Below are 23,199 nucleotides of genomic sequence, written 5' to 3' on the forward strand. Positions count from 1 at the left end.
GTGAGGTGACTAGAACTGAGCACAGTACTCCAAGTGGGGTCTGACCAGAGTCCTATATAGCTGCAACATTAACTCTCAGCTCCTAAATTCAATTCCACGATTGATGAAGGCCAATACACTGTATGCCTTCTTAACCACAGAGTCAACCTGCGCAGCTGCTTTGAGTGTCCTATGGACTCAGACCCCAAGATCCCTCTGATCCTCTGCACTGCCAAGAGTCTTACCATTAATACCATAGTCTGCCATCATATTTGACCTACCAAAATGAACCACTTCACACTTATCTGGGTTGAACTCCATCTGCCACTTCTCAGCCCAGTTTTGCATCCCATCAATATCCTGTAACCTCTGACAGCCGTCTACACTATCCACAACACCCCCAACCTTTGTGTCATGAGCAAAATTACTAACCCATCCCTCCACTTCCTCATCCAGGTCATTTATAAAAATCACGAAGAGTAAGGGTCCCAGAACAGATCCCTGAGGCATCCCACTGGTGACTGACCTCCATGCAGAATATGACTCATCTACTCTTTGCTTTCTGTGGGCAAGGCAGTTCTGGATCCACAAAGGAAGGTCCCCTTGGATCCCATGCCTGCTTACTTTCTCAATAAGCCTTGCATGGGGTACCTTATCAAATGCCTTGCTGAAATCCATATACACCACATCTGCTGCCCTTCCTTCATCAATGTGTTTAGTCACATCCTCAAAAAATTCAATCAGGCTCGTAAGGCATGACCTGCCCTTGACAAAGCCATGCTGACCACTCCTAATCATATTATACCTCTCCAAATGTTCATAAATCCTGCCTCTCAGGATCTTCTCCATCAAGTTACCAACCAGTGAGATAAGGCTCACTGGTCTATAATTTCCTGGGCTATCTCTACTCCCTTTCTTGAATAAAGGAACAACATTCGCAACCTTCCAATCCTCTGGAACCTGTCCCGTCCCCACTAATGATGCAAAGATCATTGTTCAGCAATCTCCTCCCTCGCCTTCCACAGTAGCCTGGGGTACATCTCATCCAGTCCTAGCGATTTATCCAACTTGATGCTTTCCAAAAGCTCCAGCACATGCTCTTTCTTAATATCTACATACTCAAGTTTTTCAGTCTGTTGCAAGTCATCACTACAGTCATTAAGATCCTTTTCCATAGTGAATAATTAAGTAAAGTATTCCTTAAGTACCTCTGCTATTACCTCCAGTTCCATACAAACTTTACCACTGTCACACTTCATAGGTCCTATTCTTTCACGTTTTATCCTCTTGCTCTTCACATACTTGTAGAATGCCTTGGGGTTTTCCTTAATTCTGCTCGCCAAGGCCTTCTCATGGCCCCTTCTGGCTCTCCTAATTTCCTTCTTAAGCTCCTTCCTAGTAGCCTTATAATCTTCTAGATCTCTAACATTACTTAGATCTCTGAACCTTTTGTAAGGTTTTCTTTTCTTCTTGACTAGATTTATTACTGCCTTTGTACACCACGGTTCCTGTATCCTACCATAACTTCCCTGTCTCATTGGAGCGTACCTATACAAAACTTCGCACAAATATCCCCTGAATATTTGCCACATTTCTTCTGTACTTTTCCTGAGAACATCTGTTTCCAATTTAAGCATCCAATTTCCTGCCTGATAGCCTCATAATTCCCCTTATGCCAATTAAACACTTTTCTAGCTTGTCTGTTCCTTTCTCTCTCCATTGCTTTTGTAAAGGAGACAGAATTATGATCATTATCTCCAAAATGCTCTCCCACTGACAGATCTGACACCTGACCAGGTTCATTTCCCAATACCAAATCAAGTACAGTCTCTCCTCTTGTAGGCTTGTCTATATATTGTGTCAAGAAACTTTCCTGAACACACCTAACAAACTCCACCCCATCTAAACCCCTTGCTCTAGGGAGATGCCAGCTGATATTTGGGGAATTAATATCTCCCATCATGACAACTCTGTTATTATTACACCTTTCCAGGATCTGTTTCCCTATCTGCTCCTCGATATCCCTGTTACTATTGGGTGGCCTATAAAAAAAACACCCAGTAAAGTTATTGACTCCTTCCTGTTCCTAACCTCCACGCACAGAGACTCTGTGGACAATCCCTCCAAGGCATCCACCTTTTCTGCAGCCGTGACACTATCTCTGACCTCGTGCCTTCCTCCCTGTCCTTTCTGAAACATCTAAAACCCGGCACTTGAAGTAACTATTCCTGTCCCTCAGCCATCTAAGTCTCTGTAATGGCCACCACATCATATCTCCAAGTATTCATCTGCTTTGTTCGCAGCACTCTTTGCGTTAAAATAGGCACATCTCAAACCTTCGGTCTGTGCTTGTCCTTTCTCTATCATCTGTCTGTCCTCCCTCTCGCACTGTCTACAAGCTTTCTCTATTTGTGAGCCAACTTCCTCTTCCCCAGTCTCTTCAGGTCGGTTCCCACCCCCCCAACAATACTAGTTTAAACTCTCCCCAGTAGCCTTAGCAGACCTCCCCGCCAGGATATTGGTCCCCCTGGGATTTAAGTGTAACCTGTCCTTTTTGTGCAGGTCACACCTGCCCCAAAAGAGGTCCCAATGATCCAGAAATTTGAATCCCTGCCCCTGCTCCAATGCCTCAGCCACACATTTATCCTCCACCTCATATTATTCCTATTATTGTCACGTGGCACAGGCAGTAATCCCGAGCTTATTACCTTTATAGTCCTGCTTCTCAACTTCCTTCCTCACTCCCTGTAGTCTTTTTTCAGGGCCTTTTCCCTTTTCCTACCTATGTTGTTGGTACCAATATGTACCATGACCTATGCCTGTTCTCTCTCCCATTGCAGGATAGCTTGGACACGATCCGAAGCATCCCGGACCCTTGCACCTGGGAGGCAAACTACTATCCGAGTTTCTTTCCTGCGTCCACAGAATGGCCTGTCTGAACCCCTGACTATAGAGTCCCCTATCACTACTGCCTTCCTCTTCCTTTCCCTCCCCTTCTGAGCCACAGGGCCAGACTCTGTGCCAGAGGCACGGTCACTGCCGCTTCCCCTAGGTAGGCTGTTCCCCCCCCCCCAACAGTACTCAAACAGAAGTACTTATTGTCAAGGGGTACAGCCACAGGGCTTCCCCTCCTGACTGTCTGTCTGTCTCCCATGGCCCCCATGTGGCCACCTGCCTATAACTCCTTTATGTCACCTCCTCACTCCCTGACCAGATGAAGGTCATCGAGCTGCATCTCCAGATCCCTAACTTGGTCCTGTAGGAGCTGCAGCTCAACACACTGGGTGCAGATATGGCCGTCAGGGAGGCTGGGAGACTCCAGGACCTCCCCGCCCCCACCCCATACCTGATACCGAGAACAGAAAACTGGCCTCACGCACATAGTTCCTCCTTTCCGCAAATAACACAGGTAAACCTACCTTGCCTCGTCCTGTTATTGCCTAAGCTCATTGAGCCTATTAAAGCCTATAAATAAAGTCCAAACCTATTCAATTTTTTCTTATAACTCCTCCAGTTCTGGCAGTATCCTTCTAAATTTTCTCTGTACCCTTTCAACTTTATTTACATCTTTCCTGTGGGTAGGTGACCAAAGCTCCACTCAGTACTCCAAATTAGGCCTCACAAATGTCTGATATAACTTCTGCACTACATCCCATCTCAATATCTTGATTTATGAAGGCCAATGCGCCTAAAGCTTTCTTACGACTCTATCTACCTGTGATGCCACTTTTATTGAATTATGGCCCTATATTCCCAGATCCCTTTGTTCTACTGCACTTGTCAGTGCCCTACTACTCATTGTGTAAGACCTGACCTGGCCAGTCTTACCAAAGTGCAACACTGCACACTTGTCAGAATTAAATTCGTCTGCCATTTTTCAGGCCATTTTTCCAGCTGGTCCAGATCCTGCTGCAAGGTCTGATAGTCTTCCTCACTGTCACTACATCCCAAATCTTGGTGTCATCCACAAATCTGCTGATTCATTTTCCATCATCCAGATCAATGATGCACATGACAACAATGGACCCAGTACAAGATCCCTGTGGCACTCCACTAGTCACAGGCTTTCAGTCAGAGAGGTAACCATCTATTACCAGTCTTTGGCTTCTCCCACAAAGCCAATGTCTAATCCAGTTTACTACCTTTTCCTGAGTGCCAAGCGACTGAACCTTCTTGACCAAACTCCTATATGGGACCTTGTCAAAGGCTTACTAGAGTCCATGTAGATGACATCCACTGCCTTGCTTTCATCAACTTTCTTGCTAACTTTCTCGATAAAGTGTATAAGATTGGTTAGAGATGACCTAGCATGCACAAATCCCTGCTGGCTATCCCTAATTAATCAGTCCCTGTCTAACCAAATACTCACATATTTGGCCTCTTAGAATATCTTCCAATAACTTCCCCACTACTGATGTCAGGCTCGCCAGCCTATAATTTCCTGGTTTATTTTTAGAGCCTTTCTTACACAGATGGTGGTTGGCTGGTGGTGCAGTGACATCAGCGCTGGACTCCGGAACGGAGGTTCCCGGGTTCGAATCCAGTCGGGCTGTTCCCAAGTACCCTTTCCATCCATGCCGGATTGAGTGTTGAGCTCACAACTCGACCTCGTAAGATAAAGAAAAACACTGTGAAATGTCTGTGTGAGGAGTGGCACACCACACAGTCTTTCGTTCCGCGCCTTGTAAGGCATGAAAGTGCCCGACGCTGGCCTCTCAGGCCTGAGTCGATGTCATCATCATCATTAAACAGCAGAACAAAATTAGCTATCCTCCAATACTCTGGTACCTCACCTGTTGCTAAGGATGATTTAAATATCTCTGCTAGGGACCCTACAATTTCCACTTGCCTTCCACAGGGTCTGAGGGAACATTTTATCAGTCCCTGGGGATTTATTCATCCTACTTTGCCTCAAGACAGCAAACATCTCCTCTGTAATATGTATAGGGTCAGTGATCTCACTGATGCTTTGCCTCACATCTGTCTGTGTCCATCTCCCGAGTCAATACAGATCCCCATCCTTTTTGGCACCATGCACAGATTCTGAACTTCCAGAGGACCAATTTTGTCCCTTGCAATCCTTTTGCTCTTAATGTATCTGTAGAATCCCTGAGGATTCTCCTTTACCTTGTCTGCTAGGGCAACCTCTTGTTTCTTTTAGCCCTCCTGATTTCCTTCTTAAGTGTTTTCTTGCATTTTTTATACTTCATAAGTACCTCATTTGTCCTACCTGCCTATACCTGCTGTGCACCTTTCTTTCTTAACCAGAGCTTCAAAATTTCTAGAAAACCAAGGTTCCCTAAAGCCTGTTGCCTTTACCTTATATTCTGACTGGCACATACAAACTTTGTATTCTAAAATTTCACTTTTGAAGGCCTCCCACTTACCAAGTATACCTTGCCAGAACACAACCTGTCCCAGTCCACACTTGCCAGATCCTTTCCGATACCTTCAAAATTGACCTTTCTCCAATTTAGAATCTCAACCTGTGGACCAGACCTACCCTTTTCTATATTTACTTTGATCTAATGGAATTATGATCACTAGACACAAATTCTTCTACATAAAATTCTGTCACGCGCCCTGTCTCATTTTCTGTTAGTAAATCAAGTATCACACATTCTCTCGTTGGGACTTGTGTGTACTGATTAAAGAAACACATTTGACAAACTCTATCCCATCTAGTCCTTTTACAGTATGGAAGTCCTATCAACATGTGGAAAGTTAAAACCAGCTATGTTTCTTGCAACTGTCCATGATATCTGTGTACAAATTTATTCCTTTAAATCCCGTGGAGGGTTGGGTGGTCTGTATTACAGCTTAATTACCTTTTTTATTCCTTAGTCCCACCCATAAAGCCTCACTAGACGAGCTGTCCAGTCTGTCGTGACTGAGCACTACTGTGACTTTTTCCCTGACTAGTAGTGCCTTTCCTCCCAATTTAATCGCTCCTGCTCTGTCACATCTAAAACAGTGATATGGTGGAGTATTGAGTATTGAGTCCTGCCCCTCCTGTAGCCAAGTCTCAACTAGTGGCTGCAATATTATAATTCCAGGTGTCAATCCATGCCCTGAGCTCATTCAACGTTCCATCAATACTCCTGGCATTGAAATATAGGCAGATCAGGACATCAGTTGCACCACGCTCAACCTTTTGATTCCTGACTTTGTCTGAGGTCTGAAGATTGTCGGTCTCCACAACTACTATTTGTTCTAGCACTCCAGTTCCCATCCCTCTGCATCTCTAGTTTAAACTCTCCCCCCACCCCCCCCCAACCCCCAATGTTGCACTAGCAAACCTTTCCGCTTGGATATTAGACCCCTCTATTTCAGGTGCAAACCATCTCTTCTGTACAGGTCCAATCTTCCCTGGAAGAGAGTCCAATAACCCAAAAGTCTCTCCCACAACTCAGCCACTTCTTGATTGGTCGGGCTAATTAGGTGTGACTTCGTACTGTGATACTATTCAGGCAAAACTCACCTCTTGTTGGTGTTTCTGAATCAGCAAATATGCAGTACTTAAATATGGTGAATTTTCTTTTCCAGTAAGTCCTCTCATTTAAGAAAGTTTTGAGGTAAAAGTTTTTGGAAGATTATACGTACTGTGACTTTAAACTGGGCAGTATTCAAAGAATAACATTTGTCCTGGATCAATGTAATACATCTTCAAGAATGGCAGCTGTATGAGACTCTGGTCAATGTGATGCTGTATTTTGCATTCTAAGTTCTGATTCTATTTCCAGATGCTGGGGCCAACAAGGCATGTCAGATCTCAGAGGAACAATTTTGTGAATACTCTCAACTGCAACAGACAGAACAGCTTACCAGTGAAGTAACTGATGGTCAGAACTGCCAGAAGAACTTGGAAGAGAGTGGGGCTGAAAAGAAGAGATATGAAATGGTTCTGACTGATGAAGGACGCTTCATGTGTCAAGTCTGTGAAAAGACCTTTAAAACGGTCAGTTTGATCATAAGACATAGGAGTAGAATTAGGCCATTTGGCCCATCAAATCTGCTGCACCATCATGGCCGATACATTTCCTTCTTAACGCTGTTCTCCTACATTCTCCCTGTAGCCTTTTATGCCCAACCTCTGCCTTAAATGCACTCAGTGACCTGGCCTCCACAGCTGTCTGTGGCAACAAAATCTGCAGATTCATCACCCGCTGACTAAAGAAACTTCTCTTCATCTCTGTTCTAAATGGATCTCCCTGTATTTTGAGGTGTGCCCTTTGGTCCTAGACTCCCCCACCATAGGAAACATCCTCTGCACATCCACTCTATCTCAGCCTTTCAACATTTGATATGTTTCAATGAAAGCCCCTCTCTCATTCTTCTAAATTCCAGCATGTACAGGTCCAGAGCCTTCAATCACTGCTCATATGATAATCCTTTCATTCCCAGAATCGTCACTGTTCCTTAACACTACCTGCCCCTGCACCTATCTTCGTATCAGCCGCAAGCATAGCCGCAAAGCCATGAATTTTCATTCCAATCATTGACATACAACGTAAAAAGAAGCGGTCCAAACACAGACCCCTGTGGAACACAGCTGGTCACTGTTGGCCAATCTGAAAAGGATCTCCTTATTCCCACTCTTTGCCTCCTGTCAATGCTCTATCCATGCTAATATCTTTCCTGTAATACCATGAGCTCTTGTTCAGCAGCCTCATGTGCAGCTCCTTGTCAAAGTACTTCTGAAAATCCAACTACACAACATCCACTGATTCTCCTTTGTTTATCCTTGTTATTTCTTCAAAGAATTCCAACATAGTTATCAGGAACATACACGAGGAAATCTGCAGATGCTGGAAATTCAAACAACACACACAAAACACAGCAGGCCAGGCAGCATCTATAGGGAGAAGCACTGTTGAAGTCTCGGGCCGAGACGTCGACAGTGCTTCTCCTAATATTTATCAGGAAAGGTTTTTCCTGAAGGAAGCCATGCTGACTTTGGTCTATTTTGGAATGTGCCTCCAAGTACCCCCAAAACCACGATCTTAACAATCTACTCCCAACATCTTCCTAACTACTGAGGTCAGGTGAACCACTTCTGCCTCCCTCACTTGAGGAGTGGAGTGACATTTGTAGTCCTCTGGAACCATGCCAAAGGATTATTGATTCTTGAAAGATACTATGAATGCCTCCACAGTCTCTTCAGATACTTCTTTTAGAACCCTGGGGTATAGTCCATCAAGTCCAAATGACTTAATTGCCTTCAAACCTTTCAATTTCCCAAGCACCATCTCCCTAGTAAAAGCAATTGCATTCACTTCTGCCCTTTGACATTCAAAATCCTGGCATACTGCTTGTGTCTTCCACAGTGGTACGTACGTGGGTTTTGACTGAAGAAAAGAACAGCTGGAGTTGCTTGGCACTGTTGTGCAAGGGTATTTATTTGGTGCATCAAAATGAAACTTACAAAAATTTTTAAAAGTAGCAAAAAGCAAACTGCCAATACTTACAAAAAGATATCTACCACAAAACACAATTTAAAGCTATATACTTTGTGCAATGTGAACTGCTGGTAGCTTGATCTCGCTCTCGCTCTCTCTCTCTCTCTCTCCCTGATACTAAGAGTGATCAGCCCCATTTTGTTTAGGCACCAGGACATCTTTAATTTAAAGTTGGGAAAACACTATAAAGTCAACCCATTATAAGAATATACCGGGGGAAGACATTGGAGTGCACACACTTCAAGAATGAGAAGGCAATGTTTGTGTTGATGTGTGAATGCGTATGTGTACGGAATGCATTTATTGAGCACTCTCCATCATGCACAGTGAAAACTGATGCAAAATACTTCTTCAGTTCATCTGCCATTTCCTTGTCATTTTCCTGCGGTCTTATATCTAATCTCACCTCTCTTTTACTCTTTGTATATCTGAAAAAACTTTTGGTATCATTTTTAATATTATTGTCTAGCTTTCCTTCATGTTTACTCTTGCTCCCCCATCCCCATGGAATTTTTAGTTGCCTTCTCTTGATTTTTAAAAATGTCCCAATCCTTTAACTTCTCACTAAATTTTGCTCTATTACATGCCCTCCCTTTTGCTATTATGTTGGCTTTGATTTTCTTTGTCAGCCAAAGTTGCGTCATCCTGAATTTAGAATATTTCCTCTTTGAGTGTGATAGTAAATGATAATAAAACTAATCATTAGTAAAATGTGAAATGGGGTACTGTGCTAGAAAGATAATTGAAAATGACCAAGCAAATTTTTTTTGAGAGAAAGTAGACATGTGTTCTCCATTTACAGCACATATAAGAATTGTGAAACCCTGCAGCCAGGAGTGTCCCTGAAAGTATTCTGCAGGCAGTTAACTCAAAAACTGAAGAGGGAACCCAGAACCCAATTCAGGAGCTTTATTACAGTGTGTGAATTAAGAAGCTTGTGGATGTGCAGTGTTAGTGAGGTTACTAGGATTTAATTTCTGCTGTGTCTGAATTTCAGTGCAGCAGTTCAAGCTTGAGGTGTGTGCATATGTGTATGTAACTTGAATCCAACAGCCTTGAACTTTTCAGAGGATCTGATGTTGTATTTGCAGGCTGTCATCTTAAAGGCACACATGGTTACCCATAGTGACAAGAAGCCTTTCAAATGCAAGATATGTGGAATGGCTTTCAGAACCAAGGGATCTTTAGTTAGACACAATCGACGCCACACAGGTGAGAAATACCATATGAGGTGAATGTTCTGGCTCTAACAAACTTTGCACTTCAGTAAGTCGGGAGCATATTGTTCCCTTTCCTTCGCACGACTATCAACAATTTTTTACTTCTCTAGTATTTGCGTTAAGTTCTGTTACTGTAGCTACTATTAATTAAACAGTAGCCCTGTTGCTTGTTGTATGTTTACTAATATTGATCCAGTTCTATGACACTGGAGTTAAATAATTTCTGAAAATATGTGTATCTTTGTTGTGTGTCCCTATATTCTCATTCTCTGTTGCGTGTTTTCTTTCATCTATATTGCACGTTGATGAAAGAAAAATGGAGGACTATGTGAATGGAAAGCTTCAGATTGATCTTGGAGAACTAGAGTAACAATCATTTTGTTCTCCTTTACACTCATGCACTGAAGAATGACAATAAACAATTTTGAATCTTGTGAGTAGGTTAAAAGGTTGGCCAATATGGTGGGCCAAAGAGCCTGTACTGTTGTCTGTTCTGCGTTTATTTCTGTGTGTGTTTATATCCTCAACCTTTGACAACCAAGTGATTTAAGAGTGACTCATGACATGGTGAAATTTACAGCATGAATAGGCTTGATTTTATAAAACTGAGGTTTATTTGACTGCTGTAGTGTTAGTCTGATCATGGCTAAGTAATATTGCAAGATTTACTACTTAGGTGAGTTTAAACCAATTAAATTCTTTGGAAGGCGAGAATATTCTTGAGTCTTGAGTCCGAACGATTGCTGGAACTGGTAGATAGTCTGAAGATTTAAACTATTGTCATTTTTTCTCACAGATGAACGCCCATATAAGTGCCGGATGTGTGGGATGAGTTTTCGGGAATCTGGAGCTCTCACTCGCCACCTGAAGGCTATCACTCCTTGTACAGAGAAAGTAAAGTTCCAACAGATGAAATTAATTTCAACAACCAACCAAGATGGATCAGTGAATAAACTTGAAACTCAGGAAGGTATTGTTATGTTTTGTAACATCAGAACATAAAATTAATTGAAAGAAAAACACAGGAGCTCAGGATGAGTGTGTTTTTTTTGCTTTACTTTCGTGAGACACACAAAATATGACGTGGTTGAAATAAAATATGCCGTTCACGTACTTCTTACATACAACTGATAATGAAATATGCAAAGAAAGCTTAATCAAGCAGTATTACTCATATATTACTGAAATATTAAATATGCAACACTACTGTCTTCTAGCTATAAACTCCAACTCAATATAGAGCACATCTCAACTATATACATGGTATACTACAGTATGTAACAACTGTGTAGTAGGCCTCTGTTAGTCTCGTTAGACCATTGATTTGTGCCTTGGAAAGTTTCCAGGGCGCAAGCCTGGGCAAGGTTTTTTTTATGGAAGACCGGCAGTTGCCCAAGCTGCAAGTCTCCCCTCTCTACGCCACCGATGTTGTCCAAGGGAAGGGCATTAGCTTGGCACCATACAGCTTGGCACCGGTGTCATCGCGGTGCAATGTGTGGTTAAGTGCCTTGCTCAAGGACACACACGCAGCCTCAGCCAAGGCTCGAACTAGCGACCTTCAGATCACTAGATGAATGCCTTAACCACTTGGCCACGTGCCAACACAATAACTACTGTATAGACATCCACAGCATAGTAAATTTTAAATTGTCCTTTTCAGGCTGAAACATTTAATCTCTGTGGAGGATTTCATACATCAGGGATAATGACTTTCCTGACAAGAGGGGTCACTCTGCTTGGCAGCTGAGACTTGTGGCTGTGAAACAACCTTAGGTTCTGGGGCTTCTTCCATGGTGGTTGTAGAAGTTGACTTTGGAACAGCAATAAGTGATTCCTTCAGCTCTGAACACCTCTCCTCTGGATTTGTTGGCATCCCATACATTGCATGGCAAGCTGCTTGATCTGCTGATCTATCCCAGGCCACCAGACAAAGCTTTGAGCCAATGCTTGCATTTTGACCACTCCTGGATGACCAGCATGTAGCTCCTCCAATACTTTAGTTCTCAGCTTGGATGGGACAACATCTCTCAATCTCCACATAAGGCAACCCATTCAAGAGGGTTCATTCCACCACTGGTAAAAATGGGACAACTGGAATTTCTGCTGCACATTCCAGCCATTTTGGGTGGCCATATAGATCTGAGACAGTGTGAGTTCTTTTCTGGTTTCTCTTTACATAATCTTTGTCGTAATAGGGAGACTTTTGATTTGTATTAGGGAGAATACATCAAGAGGCGTGTCCTCTTTTGTAAATTTTTCAAGTATTTTCAGCATTTCCATGATTAGTCGACCTCTTGAATTTGATCTTGTAATTGAGTCCTCCAAGAAACAGAGCTAATCTGTACATTTGTTCTGGTGCTGTTCGTGGAGCACCCTTCTGGGGATTGAAAGTGGACACAAGTGGTTGATGATCAGTAACAAGGGTAAACTCTCATACAAGTATTGATTAAAACATTTTTCACCCCAGGCTAGATACAAGACTTCTCTGTCAATCTATGCGTAACTTTTCTCTGCAGTGGTAAGGGAACATGATGCAAAAAGGCTATGGGGCCTGTACTTCCTTCACTCGTAACATGTGACGTAGACCAAATGGTGAGGCGTCACAGGCAAGCTTCACTGGACAATGTGGATCATAATGTGTGAGTACAGTGTCTGACATCACAGTTTCCTTTACCCTTTGCCGATTGCCATTTCTTCCCCATCTGTAGTAATGAGTTCAAGGGGTGGAGCGCAGTAGCCAGGTTTGGCAGGAACCTGTTAAAGTCATTGTCAAATCTTAAAAAAGACTGCAACTGTGACATGTCTTTTGGCCTTGGGGCATCCAGCACTGTTTGAATATTCTCAGCACACATCTAATCTTTGTGCATCAATGGTGTGGCCATGGTAAGTGATGCTAAGTTTAAATAAATCTCACTTGTTTTGTTGAGCTCTGAGCCCATAATCTTATAATCATTTTAGCACTGTCTTGAGACCTTAGAGATGTTCCTTGTCATCCTCGCTGGTAACAATGATGTTATCCACGTAATACTAAGTACCTGGGCAGCCTTGGAGCACCTGGTCCATAGCTTTCTGCCAGAGTGCAAGTGCAGATGCTATTCCATAAATAAGCCTTTGATAGTGATAAAGCCCTTTGTGAGTGTTTATGATGAGAAACGCTTTGGACTCTTCTTCCGTCTCCATCTGTAGGAAGGCCTCAGCTAAGTCCACTTTGCTGAAGTGTTTTCCTCCAGAAACGTTTGCAAAAATATCCTTCTCCTGGACAGAGGGTATTGATCTATTTTCAATACTGGGTCAATGGTGACCTTAAAAATCACCACAGATCCTGACGGATCTATTCTTGGCTACTACAATCGCTGGAGTTGTCCATGGGTTCCACTCAACCTTGGAAAGAATTCCTTCAGCCTCCATGCAGACTAGCTCACTGACTACTTTAACACAGATGACATAAGGAACTGGGCGGGCTTTGTAAAACCTGGGGTATGGCATTTTCATTTTAGCACTATTTTACCTTTGATATATTTGAGTTTTCCAGTGCCATCCTTGACACTGCTGGTGCATTATCCAGTTCCTTTCTTAATTAGTTTCAGTTGACTCTATTGCAGGGGATGCTTGTACATCTCAAGGCTACTCAGTCCTGTGTCACTCTTATCATTATCAGATTTTTCACCAACAGCATGCAGAGTTAAAACTGCAACTTGACTTTTTGATCTTTTATCTTTCCTGTGCAGTCCATTTATTTTTGTCTGTCCAACACACTCTTTGTATGTGTCCTTTGTTGCATTTTCTGTAAGTTTTGCATTGAAATCTACATTTGTCTGATATATGTGAGCCTCTGCCACAATGGTAACACAGTTCGTTCTACCTAGCCAGTTTCTATTTAGACATTGCAATCTTGTTCATGCTCACTTTCATTTGTGACTGCAACTCAATTATGTCTCTGACTGCTGTTTCCATTGATACAGTGATTTCAACTGCTTTTTTAAATGTGAATTGTGCTTCAGTTAGGAGTAATTTATAAATGCGTTCTTGTAACATTCTACAAACTAAACAATTTCACAGTGCATCATTAAACCCGTCACTGAACTGACAATGCTCAGACAATTTCTACTATTCAGCCATATAAGCTGAAATGGACTCCCCTTCCTTTTGATTCTGCTTATGAAACCTAAATCGTTCTGCAATCAGCAGTGATTTTGTTTCTAACTGTTCCTGTATTACTTTCATGATATCAGCAAAGGTCATTTTGGCTGGTTTGGTTGGAGCAGTCAAACTTCTAAGCAAGCTGTATGCTTTTCCGTCTATTATACTCAACAAAAGTGGCAATCGCTTTGCATTGGCTGTTTCATTTGCTTCAAAGTACTCAATTTGTTCAGTATACATCACAGTTTATATATTGTGCAGTTGAACACATCTCTGTTTCAGATATAGCCAGTCATTTCTGCTTTTTATTTTAATCACCTGGTACTCACTGTTTATGAACCCGTAAATTTGTTCATATTCTGCCCTTTTTTGAATTCGAATGTGTCGCTGCACTTCTGAAGAAAGAAAAAACACACACTCTTTAAAAACTTGAATGTCTTTCTCTCTCCCCCTTGTGAAGAAAGAATGTGTTGCCCTTTAACAGGTAGGTCGTTGTCTTGGGTCGTTTTAAAACTACTCATCGCCATTGTTATGTTTTGTAACTCCAAAACATAAAACTAATCAAAAGAAAAATATGGAGCCAGGGATAATGTGTCTTCTCTTAGTTTTTTTAGTGAGGCGCTCACATATGATGTAGCATAATGACGTATGCCGTTCATGTACTTCTTGCATATAACCTGTAATGAATTATGTAAACAAACAAAGAATGCTTAATCAACAACATATGTACAATATTTCTCAAATATTAAATACACAACAGATACAGCACTGACCATGCATTATATGACTTATGTAATCTTGGAGTTCAAACAATAATTACCACATTTCATCAAGTACTTTTAAAAAATGGGTTAAGTCAACATGCAGCGATTTAGAGCAGTAAAGTGTGTAGGTTGGAATTAGTTTCCAATGTTTAAGGGAGATAGAATTGAAGGGATAAACAGCTGAATGGAACTGTGGTTTGACCTATCAAAAAAAGATATTTTTGCATAGGAAGAAATCAGAGTCACAGGTACAACATTGATGCAGGCCCTCAAGTCCATCAAATCTAAGTCAATCATTGAACCTAAAGTTCTAAATTAATTCTACCCTAACCCATTTTGTTTTCTCTGCATTTCCATAATTTGTTTTTAACTCACCTCCCCACTCATATACACACTAGAGGGAATTTGCAGTGGCCAAATAAGTTACTAACCATCACATTATTGGCACATGTATAATTACCAGAAAACCCAGAGGTAAGTCCTCTGGTTACAAGGAGAAAGTGTAAACGCCATATAGATAGCATGGGTCAGGATTGAACTCAAGCCACTGCAGCTTTATGAATGTACTATAGAAAGAATCCTGTGTAGATGCATAATGGCACCTGCTCTGCACGTGATCACAAGAAGCCACAGAGTTGTGGACACAGTTCAGCACATCACGGAAAATAGCCTCTCCTCCATTGCTTCTCACTGCCTCAATAATGTAGCCAGCACATTCCAGGATCACTGCTCCCCATGGATATTCTCTCTTTTCTCCTCTTCCACTGGGTAGAAGGTACAAAGGTATGGCTCGCTAGTAGGATAAAATGGGCTCTTTACCTCATACTCTACAGTTGGCCTCGTTTTGTTCTTGCACCTTATTGTTTACCTGCACTGCACTTTCTCTAGCTGTTGCATTTTATTCTGCATTGTTATTATTTTACCTTGCCCCACCTTAATGCACTGTGCAATGATTTGATCTATAATAACAGAATGCAAGTCCAGCTTTTCACTGTATCTTGATACCTGTGATAGTAATAAACCAGTTCCAATAGTTGTGAGGAAGCAACTCTACGGGCTGAGGCAAAGTAGTGTCCCTGCACTTGGAGTCTGTGGAATGATGTTGAGGCTCAAGGAGTTGATTTAAAAGGACAGGTTGCATAAACTAGGCTTCTATTCTTTCCAATTGAGAGGATGCTAACTGAGAGGTTCTTAAGATTTCTATTATGAGACTGGAAGGATTGGGTGGAAATTGTTGCTGGATGGAAATCCAGATCAAGGGCTGTAGCAAAATTATAGATATGCCATTTGGGAATGATATCAGGAAACACCCTCAGAGGACAGTAGAAATCTCTAATCATCTTAAAGCTGTGGGTGGAGTGATGGGGATGGGTCATTTGAAAATTTGAAAACGTTAATAGATTTGTACAGGAAAATATTCAGGATTACAAAACTAAGGTCTGTAGATAGAGTTAAGATAGAAGTTAGCCTGCAGTAATTGAGTAAAATATTGTACATAGGGAATCTCAGTAGATTGTGCTGTATGACCTTCGCTGTGTCCAGCCTGAGCAACAACATGCGGAAGTTCTTGTTTTTAATTTGCTCGTGTAAAACTTTGCAGTTATACTTGTAATTGACCCCAAGATGCTAGTGGTTGTTGATCTTTCTTTGGTTAGCTTAACCATTTCAAAGAGCTGGTTCGGCTCAACTCAATTATTGTGAATCACGAATTACATATAGGGCAGGCTTAGTAGGGATGACAGATTTCTTTCCCTAAAGGATGTTATTGAAATGGATCAATTTTCAAAAATTTTGTAGCATTGCTTGTAATACCTTTATATTCTAAATCTGTTTTAACTAACTGATTTAATTTAACCTGATGCCTCACTGGACCTGACCCATGTCTCTAGATTACAAGAGCTGTGATATCATCATTATACCATATTCCCCTGAGCAAAAAGAAAGTTTCAGTGAGTGAGGGAAACAGGTTTTCAATGAGCATTCAGTGGTAGGTGGTGGATGGCCACTAGGCAGTTAAGCAAAGTATTAATTATAAATAAAATTTATATTGGGATATTTAATTAATTTAATCACATCCCAAATGCAAGCTTTACATCCATTATTCACTGTTTTAGACAGCAAATGTTCATGATTGATATTAGAAGTTGATTTATTTTAAATAATGATCCACAGCACTCATAGCCAAAATCGATTTTGTATTTGTTAAAGGAGTAGTTCAGTGTTTTTTTTGGGGGGGGGGGATATTTTTTTTTCTTTTTTTTTGGATATGTTAATCCTTTTTTTGTGAACTCTACATTTGTATTTAAACATCTTCGGGAGGTTTATTACCTTTATACTAACTGAATATATAATTATATATGTTATCTATTAACAATGTAATCCAAACAATTGTGTAGCAATACTGTATATATCCACTATTTTGATATTAAAAAAAGGATTGAAAAAGAAGAAAAAAGAAAGAAAAGTGAGAGTGGGTTTTATGTTCTGTAACATATTGCTCAGTAAGGTTTATTTGCCCTCCACACCTCATCTCTTTTAATTTTACAGGAAATAAGCAAATTGAAGAGTTGGTTTCTGCAGCAGCGCCAGAGTCTCCGGAAGCAACAGCAGTGATCAGTGTGCTTACGAATTCTGAAGGAAGCATCGAGGAAGTGCAAGTTCATAATGTGAGCCAAGCTCTGGATTCTGAAGCTGCACAAAAACCACAGGCAAAGTATCACCAACACTCTCAGGTTTCTTGGGTCAGGAAGGGTCAAACATTTTATCTTTGAGTGAAATAATACAGAAAGAATGTTTTTTCCTCCTCATAAAATATGTTAAACAATTAAACAAAGCCTCATGGTATAGCCAAAGATAAATTAATAAAATAGGCCCATAACTCTCTGGTGTATTTCCTTTCATAAGCAGGAAGATACCGAATTAGATTCTTTATTGATCAGGGCACAAAGGGATACGGAGAAAGCAGGAGATTGGATCAGCCACAATGAAATGACGGAGCAGACTCAATCGGCCAGATGGCCTAATTCTGTTTCTATATCTTAGGGTCTTTTAAATCTTATTTGCTACTCTTCATCCTTTGCCATAATTTCCTGTATTAAAATAAACTATGGCAACTGCTTCTCCTGCCTAGTCTTAATCCTGTGACTCTTTTTACTCTCATTAATTCTAAATTTGTTTTCAGAACATATTCCTTCCTCATCATGCTCTGTTATCTCATGTAGTTTATTGCAATACTTCTGATAAGGAAAAAACACTTATTTAGTAACTTTAATGTCTTACGACTTAGTCAGAAGGTAATATATATTCAAGTTTCCATTCAGAGAAGAATGCATAATGAAGGATGGTATATGAAGGAATGCATTTGGTTAGAAATACAGTTGGCCCTCCTTATCCGCGGGGGATTGGTTTCGGGACCCCCCTCCCCCCCCCCCCCCCGTGGATACCAAAAAACACGGATGCTTATATAAAATGGCGTAGTATTTGGATATAACCTACGCACATCCTCCTGTATATTTTAAATCATTTCTAGATTACTTATAATACCTAATACAATGTAAATGCTATGTAAGTAGTTGTTACGCTGTATTGTTTAGGGAATAATGACAAGAAAAAAAAATCTGTACATGTTCAGTACAGATGCAACCATCGTAGCTCTTCTGGGAATGCTGATGCTGCCTTCGCATCGGCTGATCACGATTCTCCCGTGATCTTTAAGTTCTTGAGGCTGTAGTACTTTACATAGCAGCCAGCCATCCCTTACTAGCTTTAAACTTCTTCCTCTCGCTTACAACACAAGTAGCAAGCGAACGAGATGCAAGACGAACAATGCTCAAACAACGAGTAATACTTTTAATCATCTCTAGATTACCGTACTTATAATACTTAATACAATGGAAATGCTATATAAGTAGTTGTTACACTGTATTGTTTAGGGAATAAGGATGCTTTGGAGGAGGCTCAATAATACTAAAGTCAGGATCTGTGGAGGTTGAGGGCTGAGGAGCATTTTGGCAAATGACATGCCACTTTTCAAAAGATCTAAGATTTCTACTTTCTCGGTGAGAGATAGCACTCTTAGCCTTTGAGGAATTGCTTTGACCACTTAATTGCTTTTTAGGAGCCATTTTTTCACAGAAACAAAGTAGCGATTGAATGAGACGTGAGGCAAACAATATTTAAACAACGAGTGCTGGAGAGAGAACTTCCGGGTGTTCCCGATCCGCGGTTGAATCTGCGCATGTGGAGTCCATGGATAAGGAGGGCCGACTGTATTGCTTTTCAGATAAGGCATTAAACCATTAGCTCTTTGAGATCCAAAATGTACCGTGGCACAATATTGAAGAATAACATAAGTATTAAAGCAGATTATCTGGTCATTATTACACAACTGTTTGTACAACTTGGCATCTAAGTTTACCACTTACAAAAGCACAGTACTGGCCCTTTGGCCCATGATGTTGAGCTGACCTATTAAACTATGCTAAGATCCTTTTGTCCCACATAGCTCTTTGTTAATCCGTCATCCATGTGTCTACCTAAAAGTAGAGTTTGTTAAATGCCCTTAATGTTTCTGCCTCTCCCACCACCCCTGCAGTACACTCACCACTTTCTGTAAAAAAAAACTTAACTTTGACAACCACTCACTATACTTTCCTCCAATCAGCTTATTAGCAATTTTATTAGCAATTTCTTCCATGGGAAGTAGTCTCTGGCTGGCCACTTGATTAATGCCTTTCTTGTACACCTGTCAAGTCACCGCATATCCTCGTTTGCTCCAGAGAGAAAACCTGCTAGCTCTTGCAACCTATCCTCAATGCAGGCAGCATCCTGGTAAATTTCTGCACCCTCTGTAGAGCTTCCACATCTTTCCTATAATGAAGTGATCAGAACTGAACAGAATATTCAAGTGTGGTCTAACCAAGGTCCATATAGCTGTAACATTACCTTACGTCTCTTGAGCTCTATCCCCCAACTAATGAAAGGAAACACACCATGCGCCTTCCTAACAACTCTACCAACTTTTAAAATTTTTTTAAAAAGAGTACAATATGGTTATCTTGATTGCAGATCTTTTTTGAGCCAATTTTTTTTATTTGTGCTGTTGAATATATTGGCTTGTAATTTCAATGTATGCTCTAATGCCTCAAACTTTATATGCCTTTAAAGCATGTTTGTTGGTCTGTGTTTTTCCTATTTCATCTCTAAGATTAGTCACTAATCTCAGGTTTCTTCCCTGTAGTGCCTCCAGAGCTCCATTACTAAATTTCTTTCACACCCTGAAATGACACAGCATCTGCAGCCTGTTATTGCCAGTAACTTGTCAAAAGAGTTTTGACTATGAAATTCAGTATCTTTTTGCTTTTTTTTGATGAAATGGATTTCATATACAGTTGTGAGGGTACGAACTAATAGCAGGGGTTGGCTGCAAGGAAAAGCACAGCTGAAAACAAGAAAGGAAATGTAAGGATCAGAATCAGGTTTATTATCACTAATGTGAAATTTGTTGCTTTGTGACAGTGCGGTGCAAGACTTTAAAAATTACTATGTTGTAATTAAATAAATAAATAGTGCGAAATAGGTTCAGGGACCATTTAGAAATCTGACAGTGGAGGGGTGAAGAGGCCTTTTCCAAAATGCTGAGTGTGTGTCTTCAGACTCCCTGATGGTAGTGAATGGACAAATAGCCTTCCTCATCCATAACCAACTAATACACAGATTGTCCAGTGGTTCTTATATGTGAAAGGGGTTTGTAATTCTAGAGCTATGGTACTTTAACTTCTATATATTTGAAATTTAGTTCATGCTTAGTATTGTCTTCTTTCTCTAGTCACCTGCTTCCAAGGAGCAGGCTCCAGAGGAGACTTCCAATGAGAATCTGATCTGTCAGGCCATGAGGAATTCTGGGATTGTCATAGAAACTATTACCATTGGAGATTCCCAGAAATCCACAGGAACACCTCCATTGACTGCTGATGGTGACACAGAAGAGGATTTCGTGGAAGACTGTGTTGTGATGGAGGAAGATGATACGGTACCTTTTTGTCTAGTGGTTTCCTGAGAGTTGTCAATTGGACCCTGGATGTTCGAATTTCCTCTTCAGTACATATCCCCACAGCTCACTCTTCCAATCTCTGAGTTTGTGCATTTCCCTTCAGTAATCCAGTGCACTCTATGGGGATAATGCTATATGGGTTGTTATTGGTCTGAATGAATGATTTGGAGACATGAATTCAAACTCCCCCGCAGCAGAAACATTTAATTACTGTGAAGTGCAAGTGTTCATGAAGCTACTGTACAATCAGTGCCCTTAAGGAAAGAATTCTGTCCTTTTACTAGTCTGTATCTCCAGCTCCATGGGAAATTTGTTGATTCTTAACTGATTGCAGACTGTTGCAAGAAACATAAGGTTGTTGTTATAGGCAATTTTAACTTTCCACATGTTGGCTGGGACTCGCATAACAGTAAAAGGACTTGATGAGATAGAGTTCGTCAAATGTGTTCAGGAAAGAAGTCTCAACAAAAGTGTGCAATACGTGATCTGCTATTAAGGAATGAGACAGATCAGATGATGGGTTGAGATTCTAAAGTGGAGAAAGGTCAATTTTGATGGGATCAGAAGGAACTTGCAAGTGTGGATTGGGACAGGCTTTTTTTTTGGTAAAGGTGTACTTGGTAAGTGGGAGGCCTTCACAAGTGAAATTTTGAGAGTACAAAGCCTGTCAGAATAAAAGGTAAAGATAAAAGGTGTAGGGAAACTTGGTTTCCAAGAGGTATTGAGGTCCTGGTTAAGAAAAAAAAGAGGTGCATAGCAGGTAGGACAAATGATGTACTTATGGAATTCATGAAATGCAAGAGAACACTTTTAAAAAAGAAATCAGGAGGGCTAAAAGAAGGAATGAGGTTGCCTTAGCAGATAAGGTGAAGGAGAATCTACGTGATTCTACAGATACGTTGAGAGCAAAAGGATTGGAAGGGATAAAACTGGTCCTCTGGAAGATCAGAATAGTAATCTATGCGTGGAGCTATAAGAGACGGGAGATTTTAAATGGATTTTTTTGCATCTTTATTTACTTTGAGATGGACACGGAGTCTATAGAAGTGAGGCAAAGCAGCAGTGACGTTATGGATCCTGTACAGATTACAGAGGAGGAGGTGTTTGCTTTCTTGAGGCAAATTAGGGTGGATAAATCCCCAGGGCCTTAGAAGGTGTTCCCTCAGACCCTGTGGGAGGCAGGGAAGAAACTGCTGGGGCCTTAGCAGAGATATTTAAATCTTCCTTAGCAACAGGTGAAGTACCAGAGGACTGGAGGATAGGCAATATTGTTCTGCTGTGTAAGAAAGGCTCTAAAAATAAACTAGGAAATTAAAGGCTGATGAGACTGACATCAGTAGTTGGAGAGTTATTGGAAGGTACTCTAAGGGACCGGATATATGAGTATTTGGAGAGACAGGGACTAATTAGGGATTGTCAACATGTACCACCTTCCTGATGGCAGCAATGAGAAGAGAGGATAGCCTGGGTGGTGGGGGTCCTTGATGATGGATGCTGCTTTCCTGTAACAGTGCTCTGTGTAGATGTGCTCAATGGTGTGGACAGCTTTACCCTTGATAAACTGGGCCATATCCATTGATTTTGTAGGATTTTCTAATCGAGGGTATTGACGTTTCCACTCAGGATGTGATGCAACCAGTCAATATACTCTTCACAATTATACTTATAAAATTTGTCAGAGTTTCGGATGTCATGCTGAATATTCATAAACTTCTAAGAAAATCGAGGTACTGCTGTGCTTTCTTTATAATTGCAATTCAGTGCTGGGCCCAGGATAGATCTTCTGAATCAGTAACCCTGAGTATAGCCTTGTTCCAAATATGGACAGAAAAATGTTAATTTCTAAGGCAAGATAAGAGGGATAGACTTAACATCAAGGCATATGTTGTCTGCGTATATTGTCAAAAGTATAAAATAAGTTTATGCACAAGGGGAATTGGGGAAATTCTCCATTGGATTTGTAGCTCATACAAACAGTAGGGTAATGGTTGTTGTTGATTAATCACCTGCATTGCTTTAGGAATTTTTCAGGGCATTTGTATGTGGTGCATCCCACATACGTCGAGTCATAAAGCAATAGAACGCAGCAGAGAAAATGGCTCTTCCGCTCTTCCAGTCCGTGCTGAGCTATTTATCTGCCTAGTCCCATTGACCTGCACCTGAACCATAGCCCTCCATAACCCTATCGTCTATGTAACTATCCAAATTTCTCTTAAATGTTGACATAGAACCTGCATCCACCATTTCATTCCACACTCTCACCACCATCAGAGTGAACTGTGTAGAAATTCCCCCTCATGTTCCTCTTAAGCATTTCACCTTTCACCCTTAACCCATGTCCTCTAGTTGTAGAGTCACCCAACCTGCTTGCATGTACCCTATATATACCCCTCATAATTTTGTATACTTCAATCAAATCTCCCCTCATTCTTCTGCGTTCTAGGGAATAAAGTCTCAACCTATTCAACTTTTCTCTATAACTCAGATTGTCAAGTCCTGGCAACACCCCTGTTAAGTTTTCTCTGTACTCTTTCAGTCTTACTGTTATCTATCTTGTAGGTGGGTAACCACACAGTACTCTAAAT

At 41.0% G+C, this 23,199-nt stretch overlaps 1 protein-coding gene across 5 annotated transcripts in view; it reads left to right on the forward strand.

Annotated features, from left to right (window-relative positions):
- The window catches only part of e4f1 (E4F transcription factor 1), a 71,083-nt gene that overhangs the window by 23,496 nt on the left and 24,388 nt on the right, over positions 1-23,199 (forward strand). For 4 of the 5 annotated variants that reach the window (XR_009514004.1, XM_059979877.1, XM_059979878.1 and 1 more), the window contains exons 4-8: positions 6,723-6,937; positions 9,530-9,650; positions 10,455-10,628; positions 17,110-17,270; positions 20,390-20,593. Coding sequence is in view for 4 of the 5 variants with exons in the window: in XM_059979877.1 (XP_059835860.1) it covers positions 6,723-6,937; positions 9,530-9,650; positions 10,455-10,628; positions 17,110-17,270; positions 20,390-20,593 (875 nt within the window). In the remaining variant the exon portion in view is untranslated. The remainder of the gene's footprint in view (positions 1-6,722; positions 6,938-9,529; positions 9,651-10,454; positions 10,629-17,109; positions 17,271-20,389; positions 20,594-23,199) is intronic. The other variant, XM_059979876.1, reaches the window with a different exon arrangement.

The sequence above is a fragment of the Hypanus sabinus genome, chromosome 9 (assembly GCF_030144855.1).
Source record: "Hypanus sabinus isolate sHypSab1 chromosome 9, sHypSab1.hap1, whole genome shotgun sequence".
In the NCBI taxonomy this organism is placed as follows: domain Eukaryota; kingdom Metazoa; phylum Chordata; class Chondrichthyes; order Myliobatiformes; family Dasyatidae; genus Hypanus; species Hypanus sabinus.